Source organism: Festucalex cinctus, chromosome 2 (genome assembly GCF_051991245.1).
Source record: "Festucalex cinctus isolate MCC-2025b chromosome 2, RoL_Fcin_1.0, whole genome shotgun sequence".
Lineage (NCBI taxonomy): Eukaryota > Metazoa > Chordata > Actinopteri > Syngnathiformes > Syngnathidae > Festucalex > Festucalex cinctus.
Genome location: NC_135412.1, coordinates 17,785,023 through 17,803,827, shown reverse-complemented (window position 1 = coordinate 17,803,827; position 18,805 = coordinate 17,785,023). Strand labels below are relative to the sequence as shown.

The 18,805-nt window shown below is 38.3% G+C and overlaps 1 protein-coding gene across 2 annotated transcripts in view; it reads left to right on the top strand.

Moving 5' to 3' along the window:
* nkain4 (sodium/potassium transporting ATPase interacting 4) overlaps positions 1 to 18,805 on the top strand; it is a 50,865-nt gene that overhangs the window by 921 nt on the left and 31,139 nt on the right. For both annotated transcript variants that reach the window (XM_077513446.1, XM_077513445.1), the window contains exon 2: positions 17,852 to 17,989. In XM_077513446.1, coding sequence (XP_077369572.1) covers positions 17,852 to 17,989 — 138 coding nt within the window. The remainder of the gene's footprint in view (positions 1 to 17,851; positions 17,990 to 18,805) is intronic.

Genomic DNA, 18,805 nt, shown 5'->3' with positions numbered 1-18,805 from the left:
CCGTATCAACAAAATTAAGTCCTTTGATGACGGCAGTTGATAAAATGTGCAGTTGGTGTTTTACCATTTAGAGCGGGGCAAAAAGGACTGCATTTGCCTTACATTTTAAAATGTATGCATTTATTTATTTATTTATTTATTTTTTATTTTTTAAGAAATAAAACCAAAATATTTAGAAATCATCCCTGTGACCCTTGTGAGGAATAAGTGGTCAAGACAATGGATGGATGGATGAATTTAAAAATCATTCATAGTCAACCACCAGGATTTCAGTAGTTGATTAGTCAGCTTATTTTAAAATGAAGCCTGTTCACACAACAGCCCCCTCAAGTAAACATTTTAATGGCAGGTGATGAAGACAATCCTTTTGAAAAGGTCAAATGGGGGCAAGTTGATACTGCACTAGGGACAGTAATGATAATGGCGATATTGCGGAATTAAAACTGTGTCATATCACAATATCAGCACATCAATGGAAAAGGTCAGGTTGGTTTCCATTTCTGTAGTTTTATCAGTGCAGTTTAATTTTAATTAGGCATGTATTTGGTCTACAGTTTAAGACTCACCCCAATCAGATGAATGGAAATGTAACACATTTGAGTTCCACGACAAATTGGCAAAATATTTGTGTGCATTAGTAAATAAGTGCCTCAATATTAAGTATTATTAGTGATTGTAGGTTGTACATGTGCTTGTACTCTTTGAACTATATGTATAATTATGACCTCAGCTAATTAGCATTGTATTGATAAGATATTTAAAATGACTGGCCAAGCCTTTTTCTTTGTCACTGATGTTATGTAGAAAAGCACAATATTGTGCTTTTCTTTTTCAATATGAGTTTGTTTTTGTTTTTTTGTTTTTTTTAAATAGGATTGCAGGTTTTTATACAGTATCATGAGCTTTTTTTTTCTTTCTATCACCAACCTCCCCACAATATTGTGCTAATTATTGTATTGTGAGGTTCATATTGTGATAATTGATCCACCCTGTTTTAGGGATGCCACAAACGACTATTATGCTAGTCAACTAATCACCAACAGTAGTTGCAATTAGTCGACTAATCGATCGTATCGTCAGCCTCCTTAAATAATTGCTTAGTCTTTTTTTCGACTTTTTTTTTTTTTTTTTTCCCTCAGAAAACCCCAAAAACGGAACCACATTCTGATTACTTATTAATTTCATTTTCATTTCAGGGGTATAATTATATATGCCGTACATAAAATAATAAACTATCTGTTCAACTAAGGATGTAGCCAATTTTAGCAAAGGTGGCCAGCATTTTTTATTTTTACGACATAGGCAAATATCCTTCATCGCCAACCATGGACAGGTGTCTCATATCCGTAACTAACATCTTCAGGATTGCTTCAGTCAGGACCTTTGCTTGTTGAGGCGTGCACGTTGATGGCTTTGTAACAAAGCTCTCCATTGAAGTGGAACTGAGTCTTTTAGCACTGTAACGTAGCGTTAAGACATTGTTGCCACATTTAGTATTTAGCCATAACATCGCTGTAACAACGTTGCACGTTTTATCACACAGTGTGTGCTAAATACTGAAAGTGTCTCTGTTAACATCCATGTTAGCACTTAGCTACGCTAAACATCCAAATTACTTACAGCGGCTAAGATGACTGTCCATCGCCGTCAGAAAGATTCGACAAAAGGCTTTTTCCGTCTCAAATGCTCATGCATTGCCGATGTGTTGCCGTGAAAGGCAAGGTCTGTCTTGCATATTTTACATTGAACATTATTCGCTTTACCGTAAACTTTTGAAGTCGGATTTCGGTTAGCCATGATAGCATACTGTGTACAGCTGGTGCTAAGAGTATACAGCTTCCTGTGACGTCATGTCTGACCCAGATTAATGCTACTCCGCATGTGCGTCCAGTAAGAGCAGGCGGCAGGCAGGACGACGAGCGGCAGGCAGTCAAATGAGCGGTTGAGGCAGTTTTGGAAGAAAAAAACAAACCTAATGCTTATATATATATCATGTAAAACTGACTAGTCGACTATTTAAAGCGTTGACGTAGTCACGACTAGTCGACTAATCTTGGCAGCCCCACCCTGTTTCTATGTTGGCGTGAAGTCCTTTTCCCCTTGTGCCATGGAGCACAATTTGGCACGTTGAGACTGAATGGACTTTTGAGAGGAAACCTTGTTTAAAACTTGTGCATGTGTGACACTCACATTTGTGACCGTCAGATTTGTTGAGACAAGACGGTCATTGGAGAGAATTTTGGGGGGTTAGGAGTTATAATAGATAGATGGTTAAAAAAAAAAAAAGATAACGGCTTTGCTGCATAGGGTACCCAATCACTACGACACACAAATTATGAACTCACCTTTTCAGGACCCACCTGTCCCCTCTTCACCCTCCTCCCTCCCAGACATCAGACCTCATTAGAGTCGGACCATTTGTTAAGAGGTTTATAAAACTGTCAGCAAGCTGCCTAAAAAGTCCCCGAACACTCCAGGAAACGACTTCATTTTCCCCAAGGCGCTATTTCTGGATGACCTGACACTTCCTGTCTGCTGAAACCCACACGTGCACGCTTGCAGATTTCCGATGAGCTAAACTACGCGGAGGAGTCTCGTTAAACCTTGTGTGACCTTTCAAAAGGTGACCAGGTGAATATGAGTCTTCCTCTGAGGAAGCCTTTACATTGACAATGAGCCAGGTTAGTCCCAGACCATTACAGGCCGAAAAGTAACATTAACAAAACAACCCTACTCAGATGTAAAAATAGCTCCTGTGAAGCACCTACCCCTCGTGCTAATTATCCAGGCTGAGAGCTTTGATCAGACCACTTTTGCCATCTCAGCCATCGTCTAATTGAATTGTGCTGCGCTTTATATTCATCAGCGGGCCCAGCACGGGGACCGTACTCTCCGTGACGGAAGGCAGCTGATAATGAGGCTGTATTGATCGAGTAGCCTCCATTCGGCAGCCTTAACCGTTCCAGACGGCAGCCCTGGATGCTTGTCAGAACCTCGATCCACCCCGAAGAGCGTCCAGAAAGCTTGGGCTGCTTAATGATCTATTTGTACTCAGAGGAGCTCGTTTTTATCCTAACCGTTGACCTAAAGATGACCCGAAAGGGAAACGTCAAATCAAGATGCGTTGCACTGTGAATGTCAGCGAGTAGCCATGACATTGGATGAGTAGAAATTATGGTCAGTCAGGAATGATTGATAAAGCTGCCGTGGTCATGGTGGTGCTGGGTTTCCACTTGGGCTGGGCGATATGGCCCAAAAATAAAATCTATTTTATTTGAAATAATAATCCCTTGCTAACATTTATTGTAAGGTTTGATTTAGTCAAAAATAAATTCTGTGCAGTGTTCAGACATTAAAGTATATTGATTTTAAAACAGTTTTACCATGAACTATGAGTATGTATAACTTTAAAAGGCAGGCCCTGGCCTGGTGAGTGACATGGGTGCCAGCAATCCTAAAGTTCTAGATACTAGGGCTGCACATTATATGGAAAAAAAATATCTAGCGCGTTATTGGCTCATACAAAATGCATATTGCGAAGACATGCAATAAGATTCATATGGAATTGTATACTTTTATCGGAATCTGACCAGTCAGATGCAAACTTAAATGTGTATCGCTATTCAATGTAACAGTTTAACATTGTCGAGGGTAATAAATACAATTAACTAAGAATACGTTCAGCTTGCTTATTTTCATTAAAATGTAATTTCTTTAGGTACATGTTAAATATCGCCATAATATTAAACAGTAATCAGGGAATATGCTTTTCTAATACACTTTAATTCAAACTTTAAATGAATACGATTAGTCGATTAATCGATTGAATAATTCATAGACGAATCTATTCTAAATAGATTTGTTAGTGACAGCGCTCCTGTACATTGATGTAAGAACTAAAGTAATTTTGGTCAAATAATTGAAAATGGCTAGCTATCAGCTCTTAAATGAAACTCTTCTGAGCTTTGAACGTTGTATCTTCTTGAACAGTCTCAATCTTTCCTGTCTTTCTGCCATCGCAACAAGTTGTTTCTACACGGAGTGGTACATGTGACTTTCACTAACATTAGCCCATGCGTAAAATGCTTCAATCTCTTTTTGTGTTGAAATGAGTCGAGTGATTCAAATAATCGATGCCTCAGAGAAACACCCACACACTCTAGTCTGCAGTGTAATTCAAACTTCATCTAATGGCCTAAAAATTTGGCTGAAAAGATAACGGTCGTAAGCAGCATATCTTAAGAGCATAAGTAAAATGTAAAAGCACCGGAAGGCAAATTATTTGATCTTTGACGAGAAGGTGCCCATGTTCCCGAGGCAGCCTTAGAAACTCCTAATAGTCAAACAGTCCACTTTTTCCTCCATTTTCGATGATGTACAGCAGCTAGCAACGGTATTCTATTTTCTAACTTTGTAGTGAAAGCCTCCGAGAGGGTTCAGCAAAAGTGCTTCCAAGAAAGTTTTTCCCGAGTGAAGCAGATCCTGAATAGCGTTGTCTCTAAAGGCTAGACGTTATCCTTTGGCGTGTTGTCCTCTCCCACACATTACAAGAGGTTTAGGCTGTGGCTTTCCGCTGCTAATTCTTTTGCTCAACAGAACGTTCCTAATTGACGATGAATCTTCATCAGGAATTTTGGATGGCACTCAACATTTTTGTCCGCTCTGCTCGTCTCCGAGTGGGCTGGCATCTACACTCGCACACTGATTGCCCTGCCCGATGATTACTTGCTGATATCGCTGCATTCAATTGCTGTGGTTAAGATTAAGCAAGTTAAATGTTAATGAAACAGGCTGCCCGACCGACCAGGTTGTTCGACTTAATGCTACTACTAAACCACCCCAATTGGTCTTTTTTTTTTTTTTTTTTTTTTTTTTTTTTTTTTTTTTTAACACCGTGTGGCTTGTTAAACGAAAGGGTAGTTGAAGCGCGTCTGTTTTCTAATGTAGATTTATGTTTGGTCAATGATAATGAACTGCATTTCCTTGGCACAGTCAATTGGATTTCGTAAACAGGCCACTGGAAAAGAGAACGTAATTGGTTCACCCATTAAGTTGACACAATGCCTCGTCTGGACAGTGATTCATAGCGTTCTGAATAGCATAATTAATAACCACCCCCCACTATATTCTTTTGAGCCGTTGGCAGAAAATAGACAGCAGGCTTATTGAAAATTATCCAGGCAGATATGAAATGTTTTGTGGGTGTTTGAGCCAGCCTGCCAAAACGAGAACGCCAGCGGATCTGCTCTAGCGTGTGTGGCGAAATATTCTGACGAATCTGAGCCTATTTATGGTTAAGTAGACATGAAGGAGGCTAACATTTTGTCTGGAAAAAAGCATTTCAGTAGGTCTTGCAGGTCGTCCTAGTTACACAACAACAAAAGCGTGTGTCTGCGTTGTCCCTTTGCGCTGTTTGTCAGACCCCCGGTGTTTTGTTCTGAGTGGTCTTTAACCTGGGCTTTGTTGATTGTGTTACGTCAGCACCCTCATCATACACTGAAGAATAGAGAACGAAAAGCTCTTGCCATTAAAACACCAGCGCCACCAAACAATGTTGATTGGAGAACAGCCTATTGTGCGTATGTGTGTCGCAAGCCAAGGTGACTGCATAATAAATGTACCCTCGCTCAGATTGGCGAGCCACCCTCAAGCCCCCTGATGAGTCATCATTTTACTTAGGAATCGAATGCAGTCTGCTTGAATGTGTAATGGATATCATATGTCATGCTGGTGAGTACGTTCGAATGTACTCGCATGTTCGAACATACTCGCGAGTATGCTCAACCATACAAGTACTAAGCTAAATGCTACAAACATAGCATATTTTCCCATTGTCATGGTTTAGGTTGGGTTTTGGGTTGTTTGTTTGTTTTTTTTGCTTTTGTCGGGGTTGTAGTTTTGATTGGGTTTTGAGTTTGTCATGTTCCTTTAAGTTTGTTTTGATATGTTATGTTCTGTTTCCCGTGTGTGTCTCCCATTGTCTCGTCAAGCATTGTCCTGCCCACCTGTGTTTGCCTGACTTCCTTGTGTGTCAACCTATCAGAACCCTCTGCCTCTGAAGTTCCCTCCACGTTTTGCCTTGCTTGTTTTTTTATGTTGTTGTTTTCTCAGCCAAATCCTTGTTTACCTCCTTGTTGAGCTTAATTAAATCCCTTTTTGTTTGCACCTCTGCCTCCTCGCCCTGTTTCCCTGCACCTGGGTCCCTCCGAACCATAACACCCATAATGCCACGATGAACTGCAGATGAAGTAGTTCTCAAATAAAAATGAAAATCCTGTAAGTCATCACACAGCAGGAGAGGACAGTGGCTGACTGTTTCAGACTTCTGAGGAGGGAGATGAGCTCAGTGGACAAGATCGATTTTATTTTAAGGGGTTGGTCGATCAGCAATCCCCCAAAATGAGCGCTGTCAACAACCCACCCTAAATTGTTCCTTGACCCACTTTTTGGTCCCGACCCACCAATTGAAAATTGACAATCACTCCTATAGAGGTTTTGGGCAGACAGAAAAATAAAGGTGGAGAGAGGAATGGGGGTTAGTTCCCCTTTTGACTGTGGGCTTTTAGGGGTACCATGGAAGTCCTTTTTAATAGAAACATACATTTATAAAGACAGCTAATTATGTACTGAGAGATGTTGGCTTGAAAAATCACACGGGTAATTAGATCACTCCAGTTCTCTTCCAGTTCCAGTTTCTTATTCTCATTTTCCTGTATTGGATTAGGCATGAAGAACAAAAGTGCAAACATGTCTGGCATCTTATTCCCTGAATTTTCTTTTAAACCAGTTAAGTATCAAAATAAGAATATATTATCCGGGTCACATGATCATGATGACGTATCCCGTGCATATACGGCAGCTGCCGTCATTGACTTGAATGGGAGTTTTGACATAATGAGTAAAATCCTCAGCACGTCAGGTTTCATGTCATTGCGTGTGGGGGCGCGGGGGTGGCCTCTCCTAATGTGGGCTAAAGCGTGGCCAGTTTCATCCCGTCTTTCGGCCTGACACAAATGTTTGGCGAGTCCTCCATAGCTGTTTTGCAGAAGTGCTTCTTTGGTATGAGGCTTAATTCCACCTTTGATCTCCGCCGTGGAACGCGATAATTCCTCGTAAATGTCTATGCTGTCATTCATTCCATGTCATTCAATGTGTACTTTACGCACGCGATAAGTCACAATGACACATGACTGTCCAAAATGGCTGATAGTGTACTTAATGCAATAAATTAGGGGTGTGAATTGCCTAGTACCTGACGATTCGATTCGTATCACGATTCACAGGTCACGATTCGATTCGATACCGATTAATCCCGATACGAATTTATAAGTCGATTGTTGTGATTTTTTTTCATTCAAATTTAGAAAATACTAATCAGTAAGCTTGTAGAGTGTAAGATTTATATGAAAATGTATTATTTATTCATCTGAAATTTCAGTGTAAGACGTTTTGTTGAATATTTTTCCATTAAAAATGGAAGTTTAAAAATCGATACACACACACACACACACACACACACACACACACACAAAAAGACGTTGAATCGGTAAGACTACCGAATGAACAATTCTGAGCTCTTAAAAAAAAAAAAAAAAAAAAAAAAAAATCGATTCGAGAATCACGCGATGTAGTATCGCGATATATCGCCGAATCGTTTTTTTTTTAAACACCCCTACAATAAATATTAGGGGTGTGTCAAAAAATCGATTCATAAAAGAATCGAGATTCTCACTTATTAATTGAATCGAATATATTAATATCCAAAAATCGATTTTATTTAAATTAGGAATGAAGAAGGGGAAAAGGCAGTTGTAGTTTTTGTGGAAAAATGCACTTACAATACAAAATGAATAAATGTTTAAACAAAAAAAAAAAAAAGACACTTTAATGTCTCTAGTTGTCATTTTGTCTTGCAAAGCAGATTGGAGTAGATCATGACAATGTTGTGCATATCTGTAAATTGAAGCAGAAATCATTTGTCAATCAAATAATTTTGAATTTTAAATCGTTTGATTCGAGAAGAAAATCGATTCTGAATCGAATCGTAGACCCAAAAATCGTAATCGAATTGAATCGTGAGACAGTCAAAGATTATTAGCCCTAATAAATATTCATAAAAAGTGCTGTAAAATCATAATTTCTCAACATAAATTGACAATTTCTTCAGAGAAGCGTTGAAATGAAATAGCTGGTTAGTTTTCGGAAGTCTTGTATCACTTAAAGTAACGCACAATATCTTGATCTCCCTTACTGGATTAACATCGCGAAGGATCTGTCTGACGATCCAGACGTTTTATTCTGTAGATCAAACTCAGATAAAAAGCATGAAACAGTCGTAAGGTCATTCCAAAGTGTAACATCTTGTCTTTCAGAAACACTAAAAGAAATGAAGAAAAAACATTGTGCTGGTCAGTAAATGTTATTTTTAGAGAGCAAGTGGAGGGAAATAAATATGGAATCACTCCATTCTGAGGTAAAAGGTTTTTTTTTTTTTTTGTGGGATTCACACCTTGAGCATGGAAGAATGTTATATGAACGGAACATTAAGCCTTAATATTTTATTTTAATGCTGTTCAAACATGAAACAGATTACAACCTCTATAAGACTGAAATTTCAGATAAATAAATAATACATTTTCATATAAATCTTACACTCTACAAGCTTACTGATTAGTATTTTCTAAATTTGAATGAAAAAAATCGCAACAATCGACTTATAAATTCGTATCGGGATTAATCGGTATCGAATCGAATCGTGACCTGTGAATCGTGATACGAATCGAATCGTCAGGTACTAGGCAATTCACACCCCTAGTGTTAACTATTTAAAAAGTGTTACTTCAACTCTGTAGAGTATGGAGCGATCCAAACCCAGAGCAAGTATTAAATGTGACTCTGTGGGGGTCATTTTAACATTCAACTTTTTGCTAGTCAGTTGTTGCCTACAGAGAATAGAAGGGGCTCAGATCACAAGCGCTAGATAACCCGAGATGCCGTCTCGTGACAGTTGCTAACATGCATCATTTCTGACATGTAGTCAGTTTAATGTTGAATCCTTCCTGGATTCTTCTAGCCTTGTAATAATTCTAATGAAGTGTGCGTTCTGGGGAATGACCAACTCTTAGTCCCTACCTCCTCTTATATGGCCATTTACACTTTTAATGTCATCCATTTATCAGCCCATTAATTTTGATGAGATAACCTTTTTGCTGGGGAACTCCAGTGTGTGTGCGTCTGTGCACAAGGTTGAATGTGCGTGTGTTCCACATCAATGACATTACAATTTGACTTTATAATGGAGATAAAACTGGAAGTGTTTGCAAGCCCATTTCTCCTTTTCCATTTCAACGGTTGCAGCAGTGTCATTTGTTATAAGGTGACATGACAGAAATTGCTTTGGGAGCAGAGCAGTGGCAACCTGGATGACTACCTTGACAGATTAGGCTCAACATTCGTCCTCTTCTCAACCAATGATATGGGCATTCAGCCATGTTTTATGGGGAGTCGCTGCCTCCCATATGTTTTTCCTCTAATTGTGATGTGTGCTCAAACAGGTCAAATCTATATGCTATTCTATTAAGTTGTTAACATCCTGTGGTGGTGAATTAAAACACTCATTGATGCACTCAGCTGGAGGGTAGCAGCTGCTGCGAGTCGTAATGAGAATTTACTCTGTCACAGTTAAATTGCTGCCTGTTAATTGAGGTGAGTCGGGTGACGCTTTACGATTTTGGTTTTAGCCAAGATTCACCAGGAAGGTGAAAGGCTGATGTAAACTGCTTATGACATTGCCTGCCTTTTTGTGTGGTTTGGCCACCACTTTGACAATGACGTCTGTGTTCGCTCTGTCCAATAATATGCGGTCATAAAATAAAAAGAAGAAAAAGCATGACAATTATCCTTGTGGATTTAGGTGCCACTCCTCTTGATTTGATTTGACAGAACATATTAATAAACATTTCTGTAAATATGCCAGAATTACCCAAAAGGCTATTTTTCATCTGCAATCCCGAGACAGATCGTGAATGTCACCCAAGTAAAAAAAAATAACTAAAGTAAAATGCACAACAATAACAACTAGGGATGTAAAGATAACAGCGATATTGCAATATTAAAACTGCCACAATAATATCATCGTCATCATTTCTTAGTGCAGTTTAATTTACATTAGGCATGTTTTGGCCCTTCTATGTTTAAAATCCACACTATTAGTCAGATGAAGGGGAACGTAATATGAACCCAGTCAATATTTGGAGGAACGCAATATGTGCATGCAGTAGCAAGTGCCTCAATAGTAAGTCTTTAAAATTAGAGATTGTAGGTTGTTTATATGCATTGCTGTAATTTACAAAAGCACAATCTTGTGTTTTTTTTTGTTTTGTTTTTGTAGGAGCTCATATTTTTTTTTCTAATATTGTGACATTTTTAAGTATCGCCAACCTCCCCACAATATCGTGATAATTGTCGTATCGTGAGCTTCATATTGTGATATCCTATTGTGATGTTTGGATATCATTACATCCCTAATAACACATTTACGAAAATACTATTAAATTAAAATTACATTTTTATAACAAAAGCAATACATTTACTAAAATGTACATTGAAACCAACAAAGGATCAACAAATACAGGAAACACTAGTGTTGACATCTCTGATTATCAGTTAACCTTTTTTTTTTTTTTTTTGTTTAGTTCAAGCTTAAATGAAATGTATGTGTTTAGATTTCTGATGTTAACGGGAGTAAGAGTCCGCTCAGTAGCAGCTCGGACAGAGAAAGCAGTTCGACTAAAAGCACTTTGCTAAATGGAACAATACACTCTTGCTCCAGAAATGTCCAATACAGTCTGTGATAATCAAAATACCTCTGCCACATTCACTGATAAGATCTTGTTGGCTGCAGAAAAAGTGAAGAGAAAGCACACCTTGTTGGTACCTTCAAAGGTACTAGTACTGCTGTATCCAAGGGATGAGTATTCATAGAAATGTATGATCAATACCTGACTGAAGTAAGAATCCGTTGCAGAATAACTGTTAAATAACAAAAGAAAATCATTAGTGAAATAGCATTTTTGTAGAGTCCAGTTGCCTCAATTAAACATTTTCGAATAGTGTTGATTTCATCATCCATTTTGAAATTTAGTCTTTTTTTTTTTCCGTCCAATTTCAATAACACTTGTTAGTTTTTATCATATCTAATCAACCTCATCCCATTTTTAGTTAGTCACCTTTTCGTCGACTATAAGTCGATCATTTTAGTCTTATTTTAGTCCAAGAAAAACACAATTTTATTCATCTAATTTTAGTCAACAGAAACTGTCTACATTTTAGTCTAGTTTTAGTCAGGACAATCATTTTTCACACTTTTACATTTTTGTTGTCAGCAGATAATTTTGAACATTTCCAATTAATATACAACTAATTCACATCAAATTTTCTGTCATTTTTATTTAAAACGGCTTCACACACAATTACAGCTACAAGCTAGTAAGTTAGCTAGCATTAGTTAGCGGTCAGATTAACATTGTTTGAACGTTAGCCTGTAGCGGTTGCATTAATGTTATGTCGCACTGGCTAGCTTCAGACTTGAAAGGTTGTGTGTCACTGTGTTAGTAACAGATTAGCAGAGACAGGATTATGCAAAATCATAATTTTCTTTGTTTGTAAACTAAAATGTCCATAGATTTTAATCCAGTCATTATAAAGTGAGCAAAATTTTCTTCTTGTCTTTATTAGTCGACGAAAATGCACACTGATTTAGTCTCAATTATTGTTTATTAATGGAGTTTTAGTCTAATCTAGTCTGCTTTTTGTCCGGTGAAAAATGTGCGATGACGAAAATATTTTTATTTACTTTTCGTTAACAAAATGAACACTATTTCTGAGTTCCATAACCTAAAGGTGACTGAATATTGGTGACAGTAAGTTAAAACTGAGTTGGGCAATTATGCTATCAGGCTTGCAAAATGTAAATGTCCTGTTAAATGTATGTGTGGCACGGGTTTTTATTTTATTATCTGTTCTCATTGTTGCTGGACATGTAAATTTCCCAGAGGGAGCCATCACAAAGGGATCAATAAAGTCAAGTCCAAGTCTAAGTCTAAGTCTTTGGATCACAACAGCAGTAGCACAATCACGTGATAATGTGTAAATTAACCTGCATGTTTGAAATAGCATTTTGACTTTCCGTCATCAAGACCCCTAAATCAAGAACAGCACACAAAGATCATCTCCCGGAGCTTTGACCCCAAAGAGCATATCTCAAACTGTGAGGCGTAAAGTGGCTCCTGATGACTCCCCATCTCTTAATCCCTGCATCGGCTTTGTGTGAGACCAGTCACCAACGTCTTGGCCTCTCTATCTCTCCATTTATCAAATTTGCCACACATACAGATTGGGACTATTATTGCACTGGCCGGCCCTGCGATATGTAATGACTTTATCCAGGCATGAAAAATTGGAGCGAACAGTGATAAATACTTTATTGTCTGCTGGGAGCAAACGAGTAAAGGCAAGCTCGGGCAAAGAACCGTCAGACCTGTGATTCACTACTTGACTCAGTCGTTATCTTCCTCTACAGTTCAATTTGGAAGAAAACAGCTGTTGTGATAAGGCTCCTGACATGTATCTGCGTACTTGGTTGGGATTTACTTGAATATATACCGGTAATTATAATTTGTGCATCAGCCCATTAGTTGATCTTCCTAAAAAAAATGTGTTCAAATAGGTGGGTTGCAATCACATGATTTTGGCGGTGCGCGAAATTCAACTGGGATTCAGGAAGTAGGGAACGCCCATCGAAAATGATGGAGAGCGACTATGCAAAAGCGTTGGGTGAACCTGGACATAGCTGACAGGTTCTAAAAATAGTAAAATATGATCCTTACAATCTGAGGGAAAAAAAAAGACTGTTTCGAACTCGTGTTGGATTTGCCTGGTGTGGAGGCAATGGGGTATATGCCACGGAAAAGGCGGGATTGTTTTTGCACATGAGCTTTGATTCCCGTTCGGTTTGCGACGTGTGGGCTGCGTCCCAATACTTGTGTTTCCGATTTTGTGCCCCTCAGTTGCGCGTTCACAACCCGGACCAGAATCAACGCTCATGTGCAAAATCACGCAAGTCGGAAGTCCCGCCTCTTCCATGGCATATACCCCATTGACATTGCGAACTACCTCGTCCTCCAGACATCGTACTACACTGCTAGCCAAATGAAGGCGTATAAAAGCCTGGAGGCTTACAGCTATTGCGTGTGTGGTTGGGTCAGCGAACTCGAATCAAAAGAAGCACTAAATGACTGCCGTCTTGTTTTTGTTCGCAACTCAAATGTACACAAAGGTACCACTGGCATCTGGCTACAAGCTAGCTGGCTGTTACTTTACCTGCTATTTTCTACAGGTTGCTAGGTTAACCATTCTCAGAGGTCTAACGTGTGTTGTGGCCTTCCTGGAAGAAGGACCTCCATTTAAGAACTACTCGTTGTGATAGCTAACATAGTTAGCATTGCTAAAAACAAAGACAAAGCCACCTAGCATGGACACACAAGCTGTTCCGACTGTTGGAGTTGTGTTGTTTTGAGAGATTTGAAAACAAATAGAAGAATCTTAAAATGGATTCTAAATTTCACGGGCAGCCAGTGAAGAGAGGCCAGGATAGGGGTTATGTGTTCCCTCTTCCGGCACCAGTAAGGAGACGAGCAGCAGCATTTTGGACAAGCTGGAGGTGCTACAGGGAGGACTGGTGTTTTGTGGATGTTTAGTTTAGTCTACTTATTTATGTATTTATTTATCTCTTTATTCACTACTTCTTATTTGTTCACTGATGTATAATGTATTAACTGATGTTTATGTACAGCACTCTGTATACAGCAACACCTGTTCTTAAAGCGCTTTTTAAATAAAGTTGAGTTGAGTTGAGTTTTAAAAAGACTAAATGCTTGCGTTGCTTCATTATTTGGAGATGAACTAATGATGACGGAGAAGTAACATTTTGAACTATTTGTTTTAAACTGTATTTGTCCTTAAAGTCACTATATACTAGGGCTGCAAGTAATGATTACTTTAATAATCGATTAATCTGTTAAGGGTCATTTTATATTAACCAAGCTTCTGTCATCACTTCCTCACCACTATTTTTAGGACCGACAGGTGGGTATTCCGTCAACTCAGTGATGGACTGAGAGGTCCGTCGGTACTTGATTTGACAGACCAAAACTCACTATCATCAGTGCTCAGTCCATTTTTTATTTTTTTTAAAAAACTTTTTCTGTCATTCGTCAGCATTCGTCGGGCGTTCACCAGTGACTGATTGACGGACAGTCCGCCCGAACTTTTGGAATGTACGCTTGCCAGCCTCCAGGGAGTAATTTGTGCACGATCAGCCGATCAGTAGGAGGCTTTTACAGGCCAATATGTTGCTGGCTTACTTCTCCTGGAAGAGTGTCGATGATCGAATTCCACCCCACTCCTCTGTAATCTGCTTCCTCGGAGATGTGGGCTCATTTAGCCAAGTGGGCTTGAATCATGGTCTGTGTGTGTGCGTGTGTCTTTTTCTCCCCGAGATTGATTGCCGTCATCTCGATGGACTATTGAGTTAGCGGCGATCTGAGAGGCTGAGCGGTGGATTTGGCACGCATGCACACCTCGCTCACACCTATATTTCCAGAATATCATAATCAAGCTTTTTTGCAATACTCCAGTCCAGACAAACAGGCTAAAACCTACTTAATTTTGTGCTCATTGATTATTTTTCCTTCATTTAAATTGGCAGTACAGTACAACACTAACTTCCATCATCTCCAACATTAGAGCAAGACCTTTTTGTCATTTCAGTATCACGTTTTTTTTGTTTGTTTTTTTGTTTTGAATCCACTTACTCTGTTGAGAAAACATAATACTACTGTCTCTACAAATTTAAACATGACACATAAATATATAAACACTGAGTAACAGTCATGGACTGGACACTATACTGTGCCTTGAGATACGAGTTCAATTTGTTTTGTGACCACACTGCGCTCGTAACAACACATTTGGATCGTAACTCAGTGGGGTTGTCAAAAAAATAAAAAATAAAATAAATAAATAATAATGGGAATATTGGTTTTGATTTAAAAGATATGACTGCATCAAATCAAACCAAATCAGATTGTTACACTTTAAAATATAACAAGTAGTGCAACGATTCATCGATTAATGGACAAGTTATCACATTATCAAACTAAGTGATAATGATTTTTAATAATTTTACTTACTTTAATTTTAGTTTACTTTTCTTAATTAAGTTTGACCACATGCTCAAATAAGGTAGTTTCAAATGTCTGCTTGTACTTTGAAAATTGATTAACATTTTTGCCGATTTTTCTGGCCTTATGGACCAAATAAACTTTTTGTGCAATTTCAATACCGTCAATTTTGAAAAAAAAGAAAAAAGAAATGGCCTGTTTTTGAACAAAGAGATGGAAATTAAAAGGTGTTTTTTAAATCAATGTCGTCAACGAGATATTCAACGAATTAATCAACTGTTAAAATAATCGTTAGTCAGCTCCAATTAATATCAAAGGTGCCAGTATGAACACATCATTCTGCTGCATCCTGCAGTAGCTGCAACCTGTTTGCTGACTTGCACAACCCACACAAAGATGTTTGCCTCCATGTGAGAGATGAAACAGAGCATATTCGAAAAGCTGGCAGTCAGTCATCTTTCATGAACCTGCCATTTCTGAGTTGTCTCTCTTTGCCTGTTTTATACTTCAACATTTTCTCCTCACTTTTCACTTCTTATCCATCAGTTTTGCTCTTTCTAGTGGAAACCTGTTCTCTTAGGTTGAGCAGTTCCACGGTTCTCATTCTCATTGGAGGTCGATCACTTCGTCCTTTGTCACTTCGCACTACGTCTGTTGAGTTATTGCCCTCGCTTTCTACCACCAAGGACCGTTCACTCTTTTTTTTTTTTTTTTTTTTTTTTTTCTTAAAAAAAAAAAAAAAAAAAAAAAAAAGGACCGTTCACTCTTAATGATCACACTCAATTTGATAATCTCCCCCTCCCCGACTGTCACAAGGCGTCATTGGGTGCCTTGTAACATTTCCATTTCATTGAGAGGCGCGTGCTTCTCGTGCGCTGGTGTCAATGGGGCAAAGTTCCCTCCCTCCCCCTCATCCATCTTCAAGAGTACGGCTGAAAATGACATGTCAACACAAAGTGAAACGTATCATCGCTTCAGGCGCTCAGAAAGCACGTGTGCACACACAAATTGGCAACGTAATGGATTAAAAGGCAGATGGAATCCTAATTTAATGTTTTCCGTTCTTCACCTGCATTTTTGCTCAAATGTCAGTTGACTTGATGCAAATCCTTGAAATTGCTTTATTCTGTCCCCAAGGAGTAAAGGGGATGAAAGTGGGAAATAGTGAGTCAAGGTTTGAAAACAGGGGTGTCCAAACTTTTTCATTTGAGGGCCACATACAGAAAATCAGAAGGATGCAAGGGCCACATAATGTTATGGAGAAATTGTACAAATACTTTATTTGTGCTTTTGCATATTTAGAAAAATGGTACACTATAAAAACCAATTTATTTGTAATATGGTAGTAGGGTTATTATAGTTTTTCGAATTTTTCATTTTAGTTAGTTTGTATTAGTTTTCAGGGTGGCTCTGTTAGTTTTTATTAGTTTAGTTCTTTAAAAACTGCTTAGTTTTATTTTAGTTTGTTAGTTTCAGTATTAGTGTTTTTTTAATGTGTATTACTTAGTCGCAATATTTAAAAAACACCATGGGAGCAACGTCATCTGAAGGTGCTTTTCTATTGGCTGCTGCTAGATGACGTCACTTCTGTGTGACACACTTTCAAACGTCATTATTCCGATTTATATCAAAATAAACCTACTAAAAATCACATTTAAAATCATCCTCAAAGGCTCATGTATTAAATTAATGACCAAAGACTAAAACGAAGGACATGTTTGCCATAATTATAGTTAGTTTTAGTTATTTTTGTAAACATAAAATATAGTTTCAGTTTTCGTTTTTTAAAAAGCATTTTCGTTTTTATTTTATTTGGGTAATAATATTGTTTTTTGAATTTTCGCTTTATTTTTTTCATTAGTTTTACTTAACTAAAATAACCTTTAATGGCACCTGTTTTTTGATACCCTCCCGTCTTACTTTGACCATCTCCAAACATTTTTGTTTATTTTATTTTATTTGAACTGAGTCAAATGCCATTTTTAGCATATGTCGCGGGCCACTGAAAAATGGACGGCGGGCCGCAAATGGCCTCTGGGCCATAGTTTGGACACCCATGTTTTAAATGGAAAAAGTCCTGACAACAAGTAATGTTGTATGTCATTGTCATGGGAGACTTTTGGTTGTTTTGCTCTCAGTGTATGGATTCATCTCGCTTGTTTCTGCAAATTATTCGTCCATGTGAAAACAATGTATGCCAGCTTTTAGTTTAATAAAGGCCTAAGCTTGCTCGTAATATTTCTGTGGATGGTCCTCACCTCCCTTAAAGTGTTCTGCCCCCAAGAGGCTGTTGACCAGAAAGAGGAAATTGTGAGCTTTTCTTTAGCTCAGTAGTAGTTGAATCAATCCATCTGCCATTGTTTATTTTATTAATCTTGCCGCCTTTGCCCTCTGGGTTCTCCCACAGTTTAAAAAGAATCACTCAAGCCGCTCCTCCCGATTTGGCTCAGTGTTGAATCGCCGGCCAGTTGCCGCAAGCTTGGCTAAAAATTGTTTTCAGTCGATGAGACAATAACAGCATGTGTGTATGTGCGACTTTGTAAGCCGAAATGTTCCCACTGATGCAGAAAAAGCATTCTGTTTGATGTTGTGTTACGTTTCTTCTGCAGGTGTTGGCTCTAGAACGACAGGTCTTTGACTTCATGGGTTACCAGTGGGCGCCGATCCTCGCCAACTTCTTCCACATCATCATTGTCATCCTCGGACTCTTCGGCACCATCCAGTACCGACCGCGCTACATCGTGGTGGTGAGTACATGTCACTGACAGCCCGGTACCAGTAAATTAGCACTATTTGGACAAAATCATCTTCAGCACGGTTACTGCAGTTCACCAAACAGATTTTGATTAGAATTGTAACTGCTAAATGCCAGTTTACTGTGTGCATTTAAAGCAACCATTGATTTGCCCAAAGTGTGCTTAGCGTAATGCTAGCAAACAAAACACCATTGACAGGCTCACTTTGTGAAAGCTAAGGCTGTTTGAAAGCGCTATATAAATAAAGTAGGGATGTAACGATAATGGCAATATCGTGATATTGCGATATTAAAACTGCCACGATATGTCGTCGTTGTTGTGTCATGATATTAAAAGCAGCACATCTGTTAAAAAAAAAAGTCGGGTTGATTTCCATTTTTGCAGTTCTAGCACCCTCTGGTGACTAGTTTCTTAGTGCAGTTTAATTTTCACAAGGCATGTTTTGGCCCTTCTATGTTTAAAATCCACGCTAATGGTCAGATGAAGGGGAACATAATATGCTTGTGAACACAGTCAATATGTGTAGGAACTCAATGTGCCTCAATATATATTAGATTTATATATTTTTACATATAATATGTACAATATTTATATATTTTTCATTGATGTAATGTACAAAAGCACAATAATGTGTGTTTTTTGTTTTTTAAATGTTTTTTTTAGTATGAGTTTTTTTTTTGTTTTTTGTTTTTTTTAAATAGTGTGACCTTCTTTTGTATCACCAACCTCCCAACAATATGTGATCTCCATATCGTGATATCGTACTATGATGTGGATATCGTTACATCGCTAAAATAAAGATGACTT